At 51.9% G+C, this 13,379-nt stretch overlaps 1 protein-coding gene across 3 annotated transcripts in view; it reads left to right on the top strand.

Annotated features, from left to right (window-relative positions):
* Positions 1-13,379, top strand: part of ABCB9 (ATP binding cassette subfamily B member 9) — a 41,914-nt gene that overhangs the window by 10,842 nt on the left and 17,693 nt on the right. Inside the window, exons 1-2 of one of the 3 annotated variants that reach the window (XM_027566933.1) lie at positions 1,197-1,353; positions 6,420-7,116. In XM_027566933.1, the coding sequence (XP_027422734.1) occupies positions 6,504-7,116 (613 nt within the window). In that variant the 5' untranslated portion in view covers positions 1,197-1,353; positions 6,420-6,503. Of the gene's footprint in view, positions 1-1,196; positions 1,366-6,419; positions 7,117-13,379 lie in introns of those variants that run through there. The other 2 variants (XM_027566931.1, XM_027566934.1) reach the window with 2 other exon arrangements.

The raw sequence follows: 13,379 nt of genomic DNA, 5'->3' as shown, positions 1-13,379 counted from the left end.
TATTTGGCGAGTTCCCACCAGACTTTTGCTCCTCCAGTAACTATCTGCAAACTAGTATCTTCCGCTCCCTCCACAAGTCTATCTATAGAAGAACTTCCTACTGGGTCAAAAAAAAGAAGTGCATTTACAATTCTGCACTTGGCCAGATCCCCTTGAAAGAAGCTGTCCCGTGTGAGGAGCAGAGGCTGTTTTAAATTCAGGGAGTGTTTTCAATCTCTGACTGAAGGCTGAATAGAGACAGGGGCTTATCTTGTCCCCACCCCCCAACCCCTCTGGGCTTGACCTACTCTCCTGCCGATGAATGGATCCCTCTTCTGTTCCTCAAATGCCAGGTGAGTTCCCACCTCAGAGCCTTTCCACTGGCAGTTCCTCTCACCTGGAATACATCCCCTCCCGATCTTTCCATGGCTCCCTCTTTCTCCCCTTTCACCTTCCTCAGGAAGCCCTTCGGGTTTTATTTACTTTACAGGAAATAAGTAATAACCTGGCACTACCTGAGATTATCTTACCGTATTTACTTGTTGATTTCCGCACCCCACAAAGAATGGGAGTTTTCTCTTTTTTCACACCCAGCATCGAGCACCTAGACCCCAGCGATCACAGAGGACATGTAGGTTCCCTCCTCTCTCCCACTTCCCACCACCCTGGCTCTATTTTTCTCCATGAAATGTATTCCCTTCCAACAAGTATAATTTACCTATTCATTATGGGTAGCGCCTGGCTCGCTCACTAGAGTTATCAGCCCCAGAAGGGCAAGGATCTTGTTTTGTTCTCCGCAGCATCTCTTAACACTGACAAGAGGGCACAGCACATAGTGCCTTTCACCAAATATCGGTTGAATGAATGAGGATCGTAACCTCCATCCTCCAGGGCTGGCAAGGTTGTCCCTCTGGAACAAAAGGCAGATTAAAGAGCAGGCCCCCCGCAGCAGGTGTGGCCATTTCCTCCCGCTCAGAATGGGCCCCAAGCCTCTAAGGGCTGGCTGGAGCCCCCCAGAAGGTCCTTGGCCTTGCGGATGGGGGCGGGACTCGCCGCTGGTGGGGGCGGGGCTTGCCGCAGGTGGGCGGGCGGGTAGTCCTGACCACGCCCCCCAGAGGCCCCGCCCGGTGGGAGGCCCCTCCCCGCCCATCAGCGGGCCAGGGTGCCCGCCCTGCCGGGTTCGCTCCGACCTTGCTGCTGCGCAGCCCGGGGCGGGAGGCCCGGAGGAGCGGCGGGAGGAGGGAGGAGCGGCGGGAGGAGGGAGGGGCGGAGCGAGCGCAGCGCCGGGCGCAGTCTCCAATGAGCCGCGCGGAACCGGCGCCCCTGAGGACCCCAGCCCGCTGCTCCCCCTCCCCACGGCCCACCTGGTGCCAGGTAAGATAACAGGTAAGAGTGTAGCGCCCGGGACCCCCGACCCAGATCTTTCTCAGGTCGAGGTGCTATGCCTGCACAGGCTGGGGGCCACTTGGCTCTCCCTGCCCCGGGGGTGGAGTAAAGGCATCTCGGTAGAAAGTGGGAGCCTCCTGGGAGCCTTCCTGGCCCCTGCCTTGGGACCCCAGCGCCCGCAGTCGCATGTCCCAGCCCCCCATCCCTGCAGCATCCTTTCTACGCCGCAAGGAGATTGCATTTTTTTTTTTTAACCTTTCAGGTGCCGCCACCTCTTGGAAAATGTTGGGGGTGCCTTTTGGGGGTGGATCCTGGGATGACTGTTCCCCCAAGATCTGACTGGCAGCTCTTCCGAGGGCTCCCCGCACCCTCCAGCGGGGAGCTCATAGATCCTGAGAGCCTGGCTATATCAGAAACCTGGGGGCAGGCCTGGGTCTGCCGACCTTGGCGAACCTCTTCCCCCCACTCACCCTGGCTGGCCAGTGGGTTGAGCCTTCTCTGCCTCCATCTTGGCAGTTAAGCCTGTGGGTTCCCAAGGGTCTCTGCCTTGTTTCTAAGCCTCTGTTAAAGCAGGGTGCCCATCCCCAGACCTGAGGTTAATTAAATTAGCTTTCAGCTGGTCTGACAGGATTCCCCGCCCACTTCCCCGCCCCCTGGAGATTGGCTGGCCTCCATTCCCTCGCTTCAGGCGGGCAGGTGCCAGGTGACCAAAGGAGGCTGGCAGGAAAGCCACCGTAGCTCCCCAGTTCGCTTCACCCAGCGCTGTGAGTCATCTGAAACAACTCTTCGAAGGCCCAGCGTGGGCTAGGGGGCTCAGCAAAGATGGAGTCAGGGAGGAAGAAGTCCTGGCCCTGCATCCAGAGACCCCACAGTGATACCGTCCCACAGCACCGGCCCCAGTCAGCTGGACAATACCGCTGGGGGGTGAAAAGTTCACCCCAGAAGTTGGGGGTGAACTGAACAGGGTGGGCCCCTCCAGGTCCTTCATGACGCTTTCTTGGGAGCCCTGCATAGCCTGGGTCCCAGAGAGAGAAGTGTGGATTTCACCTGTTCTCTGTGCATCATTTGACTTCCCCAAGCCTTTGTTTGCCTATCTGTAAAATGGGAATGAAAACTGAGAGACCCTCCCTGAGTAGCAGTGAATAATCAGGAAGGGAGGTGCCAGGCACTTAGCACATTGTCAAACACTTAGCAATACTCCATAAATGTAAACAGTAGCTGTAACCCTTGTAAATTGTCTCCTGGCTGTTTCAGACTTTCCTTTTGTGCATCTGACAGCTGGCGATGCCCCAACCACCATTTCTTCTACCAGAAAGAAAAGGCTTTGACAGGACCATCAGTGAGGGTGGAGTCATTTGCTAATCCTATGCCATTCCTTAGCTCTTAGGGTCAAGACAAGTTGACCCTGTCTTCCTGGGCACATCAGGCCCTGGGCACAGCTGCCCTGACTTCTGGCCACCACCCTGTCCTTGTCCCTTGGGGCACACATGTCACCCATGTGCCCACAATTTGCCCTCCAGCTTCACCTGGCCAAACCCAGGTCAGGCAGATGGACAGCATGGATGTGGCTCCAAGCATCCCACTGGTCCCCATCCTCCCCTCCTCCCAGTCTGGGCTGGTGGTTGCGTCCCCTTCATTCTGCTGCTCAGTAACTTTAAAAATAACAAGAGTCGTCCCGTCTCCACTGTAATCCGACCCGAGTTGGATTCTGATCCATCAGAGCCTGGAGTAGGAGGACTCAGCACTTGAGAGCTGGGCACCCCAGTGCTGTGACTGCTCTGCCCCCACTCGCTGGGTAACCTCAGACCATCCTCTCTCCCTCCCTCTCTGGGCCTCGGTTTCCCCATCTGTACAATGTGGTTATGCCGGTGAGGAAGATAAACAGCTGGGCTCCCAGGTAGGTGGCTGGCCATCAAACGGGTTGACTTTACCCGAACCGGAGGGTGTCAGGAAGGGATTTCCTCAGTGGCTGGGAATCGGGGTGGGGAGACCTGGTGCAGCACCCCACCCCCAACCCTGCTCCTATGCTGGCCTCTGGCAGGTCTACCTCCTCTCCCACTTCTGAATGCCAGCTCCTCCCAGAGGGCTAAAGGGACTCCTCATCCCCACCCCGAGGTGAGCTGCAGCCAAGGTGGCTGGCAGGGCCTTTGCAGCTGAGAGGCCTGCGGAGGCACCAGGCCAAGAGCATCCCTCCCCAGGCTCTGTCTCATGCTCACCCACTCACCGGCTCCCTGAGGCCTCTGCATTGCAGCAGACAGGAGCCTGAGTCGGCAGCCCTACCGGGGGTGGGACGAAGGTCTGCGCAGGGGGTTTTCTGTTCCCCCATCCCCACCTCCATCCCCTCCCCTGCCCCGGATTCCCCTCAACCCGGGCTTCCCTGAAGAGTCAGCTGCTGACGGGCAACCGTCTTCTCTAGGATGGACTTGAGTCTTCCTAGAAGAGCTGCAGTGACAGTAGAGCCCCTCAGGCTTGGGGACCATCACACCCCTGTGTCCCCTCTGCATCTCAGACCCTCCTGAGCATCATTAAAAGTCTTGCCTACCCGCCTCCCCGCCTCGAGGTTGGTTTGAAGAACCACGGTTTCGGAGTTGAGAGCCCAGATTTTAGAACTCAAAAGGCCTGGGTTCACATCCCAGCTCTGCTACCTCCTCCTAGCTGGGTGGCCTGGAGCAGATCACTTAACGTCTATGCGCCTTAGTTTTCTCACCGTAAAATGTGGATAACAATGAAACATGCCTCATAGGATTCTCGTGAGGGACGACTGCATGTAAACCACTCAAAACAGCGCCAGGCGCACAGTAACATCAGTGTCTGTGTTACTGCTCTTGCTGCTGTCCTCGGCGGTGTTGTCACTGTCCTCGGTTCTTCTCCTGGTGGAGCCCCCTCTCGTATAGGCTCTGTTCTCCTTTGATGAGCATTCTGTGTTTGCGCTTGCTGTATGCGTGTGTGTGTGTATACATATATACACACATATATATGTGTGTATTTTTAAATTGAAGTATAATTGATGTTCAATGTTGTATTCATTTCTGGTGTACAGCAGTGATTCAGTTATATATATAGTCTTTTTCATATTCTTTTCCATTATGGCTTATTGCAAGATATTGGACATAGTTCCCTGTGCTATATAGCAGGTCCTTGTTTATTTTATATATCGTATCTGCTAGTCCCAAACTCCTAGTTTATCCCTCCCCCACCCCCTCTCCCCTTTGGTAACCACAAGTCTGTTCTCTTCGTCTGTGAGTCCATTTCTGTTTCGTTAATATTTGTGTCATATTTTAGATTCCACATATAAGTGACATCATGTGGTATTTGTCTTTCTGTTTCTGATTCACTTCACTTAGTGTGGTAATCTCTAGGTCTATCCACGTTCCTGCAAATGGCATTATTTCATTCTCTTTTATGGCTGAGTAGGAGAAGGCAATGGCACCCCACTCCAGTACTCTTGCCTGGAGAATCCCAGGGATGGGAGAGCCTGGTGGGCTGCCGTCTATGGGGTCACACAAAGTCGGACACGACTGAAGCGACTTAGCAGCAGCAGCAGTATTCCGTTGTGTGTGTGTGTGTGTGTGTATGTATGTATATATACCACATCTTTATCCATTCATCTGTCAATGGACATTTAGGTTGCTTCCATGTCTTGGCTGTTGTAAGGACTTGCTATCTTGACAGGCATTTTAGCTTAGCGGTTTAGAGCCTAGCTTCTAAAACCAGACAGCTCTGGGTTCAAATCAGAGCTCCACTGCTCAACAGCTGTGTGATCTTGGGCAAGTTAGTAGCTCCTCTGGGCCTCAGTTTCTCCATCAGCTAAGTGGGAATGATAGTGTAAATCTGACCAAGTTGTTGTGAGGGCTAAATAAGCGGACACACACAAAGCACGTGGCTCACATAAAGGTGGGACTGCTAGGAAGTGCTGTGCCTCATAATCGTTTGCTCATAGTAATTGGACACCTGCTGTTGTGTCTGAGGTTGTGGGTCAGGTGCTGGGACCCTTCACACACTGGTATGAGTCCCGGCTCAGGCCTTTGTTACCAGAGCGACATGGGCCATGTGCTTTTGGCTCTCTGTGCCTCAGTTTCCCCAACTGTAAATGGGAATGTGGAAGCACTGGCCTTCTGGAGTTGTGTGAGGTTTCTGGCATTCCAGAACATCGAGTCAGTCACCTTGATCTGAGCCTCGGAGCTGTGAGGGAGAGGGTCTCTCAGGCTGCCCCCCTGCCCCCCTGCCCCATTCCCAGTTGCTATTCACAGCCACCCCTCCTGTTGCTCCATGCCTTTCTCCTCCTTTGGAGACTCTGGAGCTTTGCCTGTTTTGCAAATGGGGCATCAGAGACCCCCAGGTCTCCTTGTCTCCCTCAAGCACATCAACACATTCCTACCTCAGGGCTCTTGCCTGTCCACCTGTCCAAAATGCTTTCCCCCAGGTATGCACGTGGCAGACTCCCTCACCTCTTTCAGTCTTACTCAAGTGTTACCTTCACAGCAAAGTCTTCCCTGCACCCCCATTTAAAATTGCCCTCACATCCCTTACACCCAACTCTTCCCCCCAAGCCCTGTCTCTTAACACACGGTATCACTTACTAATTGTCTGTCTCTGACATGAATGTCCCATCTCCTCAAGAGCAGGGATCTTTGTTATTTGGGTTCACAGTTAAATCCCCAGCACAAGGACTTCCCTGGCGGTCCAGTGGCTAAGACTCAGCGCTCCCAGTGCAGGGGTCCAGGTTCAATCCCTGGCCGGGGAACCCGACCCACATGCCCCAACTAAGAGCTTGAATGCTACAACTAAAAATCCTGCATGCTGCTGCTAAGACCCCGTGCAGGTAAATAAAGAATTTTTTTTTAATCCTCAGCACAAAGAACAGAGTCTGGCCCACAGAGGTCACTCAATAAATATTCCCTGAATGAGCGGAACCTTCCCCCTACCCCTGTGTAATTTGTCACTGCCATTTTACCGATGAGGAATCTGAGGCTCAGAGATGTCAAGTGACTTGCTCGAGGTCACACAGCCAGCAAGCAGCACGCCCTCACCCCTCACCCCACTGCCCCCTGCAGGTCTGGCCTCGCCCCGCAGACAATGGCCTTGCCCCCATGAGCTAGAGCCTGCCGCTCAGTGCCTGCCTACCCCCGGCCAGCAGGATGCGGCTGTGCAAGGCGGTGGTGGTGACCCTGGCCTTCATGAGCTTGGACATCGGCATGACCACGGCCATCTACATCCTCAGCCACCTGGACCGCAGCCTGCTGGAGGACATCCGCCACTTCAACATCTTTGACTCGGTGCTGGACCTCTGGGCAGCCTGCGTGTACCGCAGCTGCCTGCTGCTGGGGGCCACCATTGGCGTGGCCAAGAACAGCACCTTGGGGCCCCGGAGGCTGCGGGCCTCGTGGACAGTCATCGCCCTCGTGTGCCTCTTCGGGGGCATCTACACCATGGTGAAGCTGCTGCTCTTCTCCGAGGTACGCAAGCCGGTCCGGGACCCGTGGTTCTGGGCCCTCTTCGTGTGGACCTACATCTCACTCACTGCCTCCTTCCTGCTCTGGTGGCTGCTGTCCACGGTGCGGCCGGACACCAAGGCCCTCGGGCGGGGCGCCGGGGCCGAGGGTGAGGGCGAGGGCGAGGGCTTCCCCGGCGAGGACCGGCCTGCACCCGAACAGGCATCCGGGGCCACGCTGCAGAAGCTGCTGTCCTACACCAAGCCCGACATCGCCTTCCTCGTGGCGGCCTCCTTCTTCCTCATCGTGGCGGCTCTGGGTAAGTGCCGGCCCACGGGGCCTGGTGGGCACCCAGGGAATGTGTTTGGGGGGTGTGACCACCTCTTCTTTCCTCTCAAGTTTTTTTTTTTATACAATTTTTTAAAATTTTATTTATTTATGTATTTTGGGCTGTGCCAGGTCTTTGTTGCTGTGCGGGCTTTTCTTTAGTTGTGGCAAGCGGGGGCTACTCTGGTCGCGGTGCACAGGGTTCTTGTTGCGGTGGCTTCCCTGGTCGTGGAGCACAGGCTTTAGGCACGCGTGCTGCAATAGTTGCGGCTCCCGGGCTCTAGAGCACAGGCTCAGTAGCGCAAGGGCTTGGCTGCTCCGCGGCATGTGGGATCTTCCTGGAGCAGGTATCTAACCCGCATCTCCTGAATTGGCAGGCAGATACTTTACTACTGAGCCACCAGGGAAGCCCTGTCCTCTCCAGTTTTAAGATCTTCCTTCCATGGTTCAAACATCAAATTAATACACAAAGATAAACATTGAGTGTTTCGCCCTAATTCTGCCCCTGACAATCCTAAATCCCCCTGCCCAGGGCTAACTACAGGAAATGGTTCCAGCAACTTCCAAGTGGGCAGGAAACCACTGTTATTCATTTCTTATATATGCTTCCAGTGTTTCTTTCGGAGAAGGCGATGGCACCCCACTCCACTACTCTTGCCTGGAAAATCTCATGGGCGGAGGAGCCTGGTGGGCTGCAGTCCACGGGGTCGCTAAGAGTCGGACACGACTGAGCGACTTCACTTTCATGCATTGGAGAAGGAAATGGCAACCCACTCCAGTGTTCTTGCCTGGAGAATCCCAGGGATGGGGGAGCCTGGTGGGCTGCCGTCTATGGGGTCGCACAGAGTCGGACATGGCTGAAGCGACTTAGCAGCAGCAGTGTTTCTTTATACAGCTATAAGCAAAGAAGTCTCTCTCCCCCCACCTTTTGCACTCTAGTCTGTGTCTTGCTTTTCTCACTTAGTATATCCTGGGGACTTTCCTGCTGGTCCAGTGGTTAAGATTCTGAGCTTCCAACGCAACGGCACGTGTTCAATCCCTGGTAGGGAAACTAAGATCCCACATGCTGCGCTGTTGTTGTTCAGTCAGAGTTTGTGTCTGACTCTTTGCAGTTCCATGGATTGCAGCATGCCAGGCTCCTCTGTCCTCCACTCTCTCCCAGAGTTGCTCAAATTCATGTCCACTGAGTCAATGATGTCATCTAAATGTCTCATCCTCTGCACCCCCTTCTCCTTTTAGCTGTCTTTCCCAGCATCAGGGTCTTTTCCAATGAGTCTGTTCTTTGCATCAAGTGGCCAAAGTATTGGAGCATCGATGCTCGCTTCAGCAGCACGTATACAAAGTATTAGAGCTTCAGCTTCAGCATCAGTCCTTCCAATGAACATTCAGGGTTTATTTCCTTTAGAACTGACTTGTTTGTTCTTGCTATGCAGTGCAACTATATAAAACAATAACAACAATAATATATCCTAGAATTTTCCCAGTTAGTTCCTCATTTCGTTTTTGACTGCATAATATTCCACTGTGTGACTGTACCATAGATTATTTAGTCAATCTCCTGTTATAGGACTCTTGGGTGGTTTTGAGTCTGTTTTTTTCTTGTTTATACACATTTCCTATAAATGTGCATATATCTAAAGAAGTCATCCTATAGATAAGTGGCACTTCTGGGTTCAAAGCATTTTTTATAATGAAGCAGAATAGAGCCATCAGGGTATGTAGTCTGTGATGAGCTTCAGTTCAGTTCAGTCACTTAGTCGTGTCCAACTCTTTGCAACCCCATGAATTGCAGCATGCCAGGCCTCCCTGTCCAGGGAGTAAACTCCCTCCCAGAGTTTACTCAAACTCAAAGAGTCGGTGATGCCATCCAGCCATCTCATCCTCTGTCGTCCCCTTTTCCTCCTGCCCCCAATCCCTCCCAGCATCAGAGTCTTTTCCAATGAGTCAACTCTTCGCATGAGGTGGCCAAGGTATTGGAGTTTCAGCTTTAGCATTGTTCATTGTTCATTCTTCCAATGAACATCCAGGACTGATCTCCTTTAGAATGGACTAGTTGGATCTCCTTGCAGTCCAAGGGACCCTCATGAGTCTTCTCCAACACCACAGTTCAAAAGCATCAATTCTTCAGCACTCAGATTTCTTCACAGTCCAACTCTCACATCCATACATGACCACTGGAAAAACCATAGCCTTAACTAGATGGACCTTTGTTGGCAAAGTAATGTCTCTGCTTTTCAATATGCTATCTAGGTTGGTCATAACTTTCTTTCCAACGAGTAAGCGTCTTTTAATTTCATGGCTGCAATCACCATCTGCAGTGATTTTGGAGCCCCCCAAAATAAAGTCTGACACTGCTTCCACTGTTTCCCCATCTACTTCCCATGAAGTGATAGGACCAGATCCATGATCTTCGTTTTCTGAATGTTGAGCTTTAAGCCAACTTTTTCACTCTCCTCTTTCACTTTCATCAAGAGGCTCTTTAGTTTCTCTTCACTTTCTGCCATAAGGGTGGTGTCATCTGCATATCTGAGGTGAATGATATTTCTCCTGGCAATCTTGATTCCAGCTTGTGCTTCCTCCAGCCCAGCGTTTCTAGTGATGTACTCCGCATATAAGTTAAATAAGCAGGGTGACAATATACAGCCTTGATGGACTCCTTTTCCTATTTGGAACCAGTCTGTTGTTCTATGTCCAGTTCTAACTGTTGCTTCCTGACCTGCATATAGGTTTCTCAAGAGGCAGGTCAGGTGATCTGGTATTCCCATGTCTTTCAGAATTTTCCACAGTTTATTGTGATCCCCACAGTCAAAGGCTTTGGCATAGTCAATAAAACAGAAATAGATGTTTTTCTGGAACTCTCTTGCTTTTTCAATGGTCCAACGGATGTTGGCAATTTGATCTCTGGTTCCTCTGCCTTTTCTAAAACCAGCTTAAGTTGATGAGCTTAATTTGCATGAAACTTTTATCCTAGTTGTGTGCACCTGTGTGTGTGTCCTGGTTGGTGATATAAATGATATCTGGTCTGGTCCGAACAGTTTGAAAGTGCCACTTCAGCAACACAGTGGGAAGATGACATCGCAGGGTGGAAACTCTGTGGGTTCTGGGGGTGACAAGGCCCAGGTACCAATTCCATTCCTGCTCCAGGCCTGGCTGTGTGACTGTGGGCGGATGATCCAAACTTTCATAGCTTCACATCTTTTTTCTGTGAAATGGGGGTTGCTAGCATCCTTGTTCCAAGATGTTGTAAAGTTGGAATAAAGACAGAGAGGAGTGGGACATCCCTGGCGATCCAATGGTTAAGACTCCAAACTTCCAGTGCAAGAGTCATGGGTTCAATCCCTGATTGGGGAACTAAGATCCCACATGCCACGAGGCACAGGCAAACAAACAAACAAAAAGGACTGGGAGGAGAAGGAGAGGTACAGAGCTCGTTACCTCCGGTAAGTACCGGGATGTTCACTCCTGTGAGTTGTTACATATTTAACTCACAGAGGGAGAGAGTCTGGGAGCAGCCACAGAGCCACAGTGATCTTAGAGAGAACTGGCGAGCCCTCAAGCCCCTTTCCATGTACCATCTATCCTCTGTCCTCTCAGTTCCAGCCCCTTGACCACTGTGTGATTTTAGGCACGTCTGCTTGTCTGTAAAATGGGCATCTCAGCAGTTGTGAGGTTCAGTGAGCTCATACAAGTAGGCTGCCTCAGACCACTCCTGGCACATAGGAAGCTCCCAGTAAGTTTTAGTGGCCGTGAGTACTGAGATGACCCCTTGTCATTTAACCAGACTGGTTCTCCTCCTCATGCTACGAGGTCAGCAGTCTGCTTGTGAGCAGCGTATTCTATTGACCCTGGTCCTTAGCTACAGCTTTGGTGACAGGAGTATCTTGGGTCTACTTTGCTGCCTCCCCTAGCAGGCTTGGAGCCCCTTGGGGTCAGAGGTCAGGTCTGACTCCTTCAGGGCCCCCAGTACCGGGCACAGAATCAGACTCACCGAGCAGATGAATGACTGAACGGCCATCCTGCTCATGTTGGCAGCTGTCTCCCGCACGGCCTTGTTTCCCCCGCCTGCCAGGGCGCTGTGGTCAGCGGTTGTGCACTCAGGGATACAGATGTCCTAAAATATAGCCGAGCAGATTGTGCCAGCCAGTAGGGTTATGTTGAGGTCAAGGGCTTCAACTTGAGAACAGGCCCCCAACTTCACTTATGGTTTTATTTTTTTGGCCACACCACACAGCATCTGGGATCTTAGTTCCCCAACCAGGGATCAAAGCTGCACCCCCTGCCTCGGAAGTGTAGGTTTTTAACCACTGGACCACCAGGGAAGTCTCAGATAGTTTTAGTTGAGTTTACTTACTATGGCCAAACTTCAGTGTCTCATCCTGTAATGAGGGCTTTGTCAGGGTTTTGTGAATTTTTTTTTTTTTTTGGCTGCACCGCAGGGCATCTTAATTCCCTGACCAGGGATTGAACTTGTCCGCAGGGCATCTTAGTTCCCTGACCGGGGATTGAACTTGTATCCCCTGCAGTGGAAGTGCAGAGTCCTAACCACTGGACCACCAGGGAAGTCCCAGATTATTGTGAAAATTAAATGAGGTGAAGCAAAGTGCCTGGCAAAACTAGGTACTTCACAAAAGTTAGAGACTATGGTTATTGGTCTTTCCAGGTGATGCAGTGGTAAAGAATCTGCCTGCCAATGCAGAAGACATGAGTTCTATTCCTGAGTTGACAGGATCCCCTGGAAGGGAATGACAACCCACTCCAGTATTCTTGGAGAATTCCATGGACAGAAGAGCCTGGCAGGTTACAGTCCATGGGGTTACAAAGAGTTGGACACAACTGAGCGACCGAGCACGCGTGCACACACACTGTGATTAACAATTATTTTTCAATCAGTAAGCATCCAGTAGGGCCCAGATTTTTCTGAAACCTTATAATCTAAAAGGAAAACTGCCCATTGTGTGAAAAAAAGATTAATTTTAGTGATGAGTGTCTCCCTCAATTCTTTAGTACGGATTTCACAGCAACCTAACTACAGTAACCTTAGGCAAACGACTTAACTTTTCTGACCCCCACTTCCCTCATCTATAAAATGGGAAGAATGATAATACTACACTTATAGGATTATTGGGAGGCATTTGAGACTTGAAAGAGGTGAAGGAGCTGCTATCTGGGGTAACAGTGGTCCAGGCAGAGGGAACAGCCTATGCAAAGGTCCTGAGGCAGAAAGCTGCCTGATTATTAAAGGAAAAGTAGAGAGAGTAAAGGGAGAATAGAAGTTAGTAGCTCAGTACCAGGGCCAGCCATGCAGGGGGTGTCAGCCACTGTGAGGACTTTGATCCAGGATGAGACGATCTGACTTGGGTTTCACAAGGTCCTGCTGTCTGCTGGGAGTGGAGAACAGGTTGATGAGGACAAAGGTGGCGGCAAGGAGAACCAAGACTTAGTTGAGACCATCCAAAGGACGTTGACAAAGCCAGGGGGGACAGTAGAGGGAGAGGCAGCAAATTCTGGAAGTATTTTGAAAGTAGAGCCACAAGATTTGCTGGCAGACCAGAGAGTTTCACCTGGTTCTTGGGCAGATTCAACAAAAGAGTTTGCCTACCTGCTTACTAGTTCAGCGCCCCCACCCAGCAAGGGCTCCACGAACGTCTGTGGCGGTTAATACCATCACTGGTGCTTGTTGGACCGAAAATTCTGCTGGAGCTCCTCAGGCCCTTTACTTCCCCGTGGGTAAACTGAGGCAGAGATTCAGCTGGGGCAGAACTTCTGGCTGGAGACCCCATCTGGCCAAGGGCAGAGGAGATGGAGGCCAGCTTTGTAGCCACCCTGTGGTTCCTGTGCCAAGACCAGCAGAGGGCGCCAGAACCCCACGGAAGGCCTCACTGTCTTGGCTGAGCCAGTTGTGCAGCGCAGACTGGGGAGGGACCCACCAGACCTGCACAGGGCATTGGTTGACTTTTATTGTGCGCTTCCTCTATGCCTGGTGCTGACCCAGGCTGTGGCTGCTGAAAGAGCGGCAGTGAAAACTGGACATAGTCTGGTCTGACCACCTCCCGTTTCGTGTCCATCATTTCTATGAGAGTGGGCCATTCATTCCAAGTTATTGGGAGGGAAGGCACAAGGAATGAGTCCCAGACTGGAAGCTGGTTTGGGTTTGCATCCTGCCATCCTCTTAATTGCTGTGTGATGTCAAGCAAGTTACTCAGCCCCTCTGAGTCTCCCATTCCACCTCAGTGAAATGGGGATGACATCTCTGCC

The sequence above is a fragment of the Bos indicus x Bos taurus genome, chromosome 17, assembly GCF_003369695.1.
Source record: "Bos indicus x Bos taurus breed Angus x Brahman F1 hybrid chromosome 17, Bos_hybrid_MaternalHap_v2.0, whole genome shotgun sequence".
NCBI lineage: Eukaryota > Metazoa > Chordata > Mammalia > Artiodactyla > Bovidae > Bos > Bos indicus x Bos taurus.
This window is presented reverse-complemented; position numbering and strand designations above follow the sequence as displayed.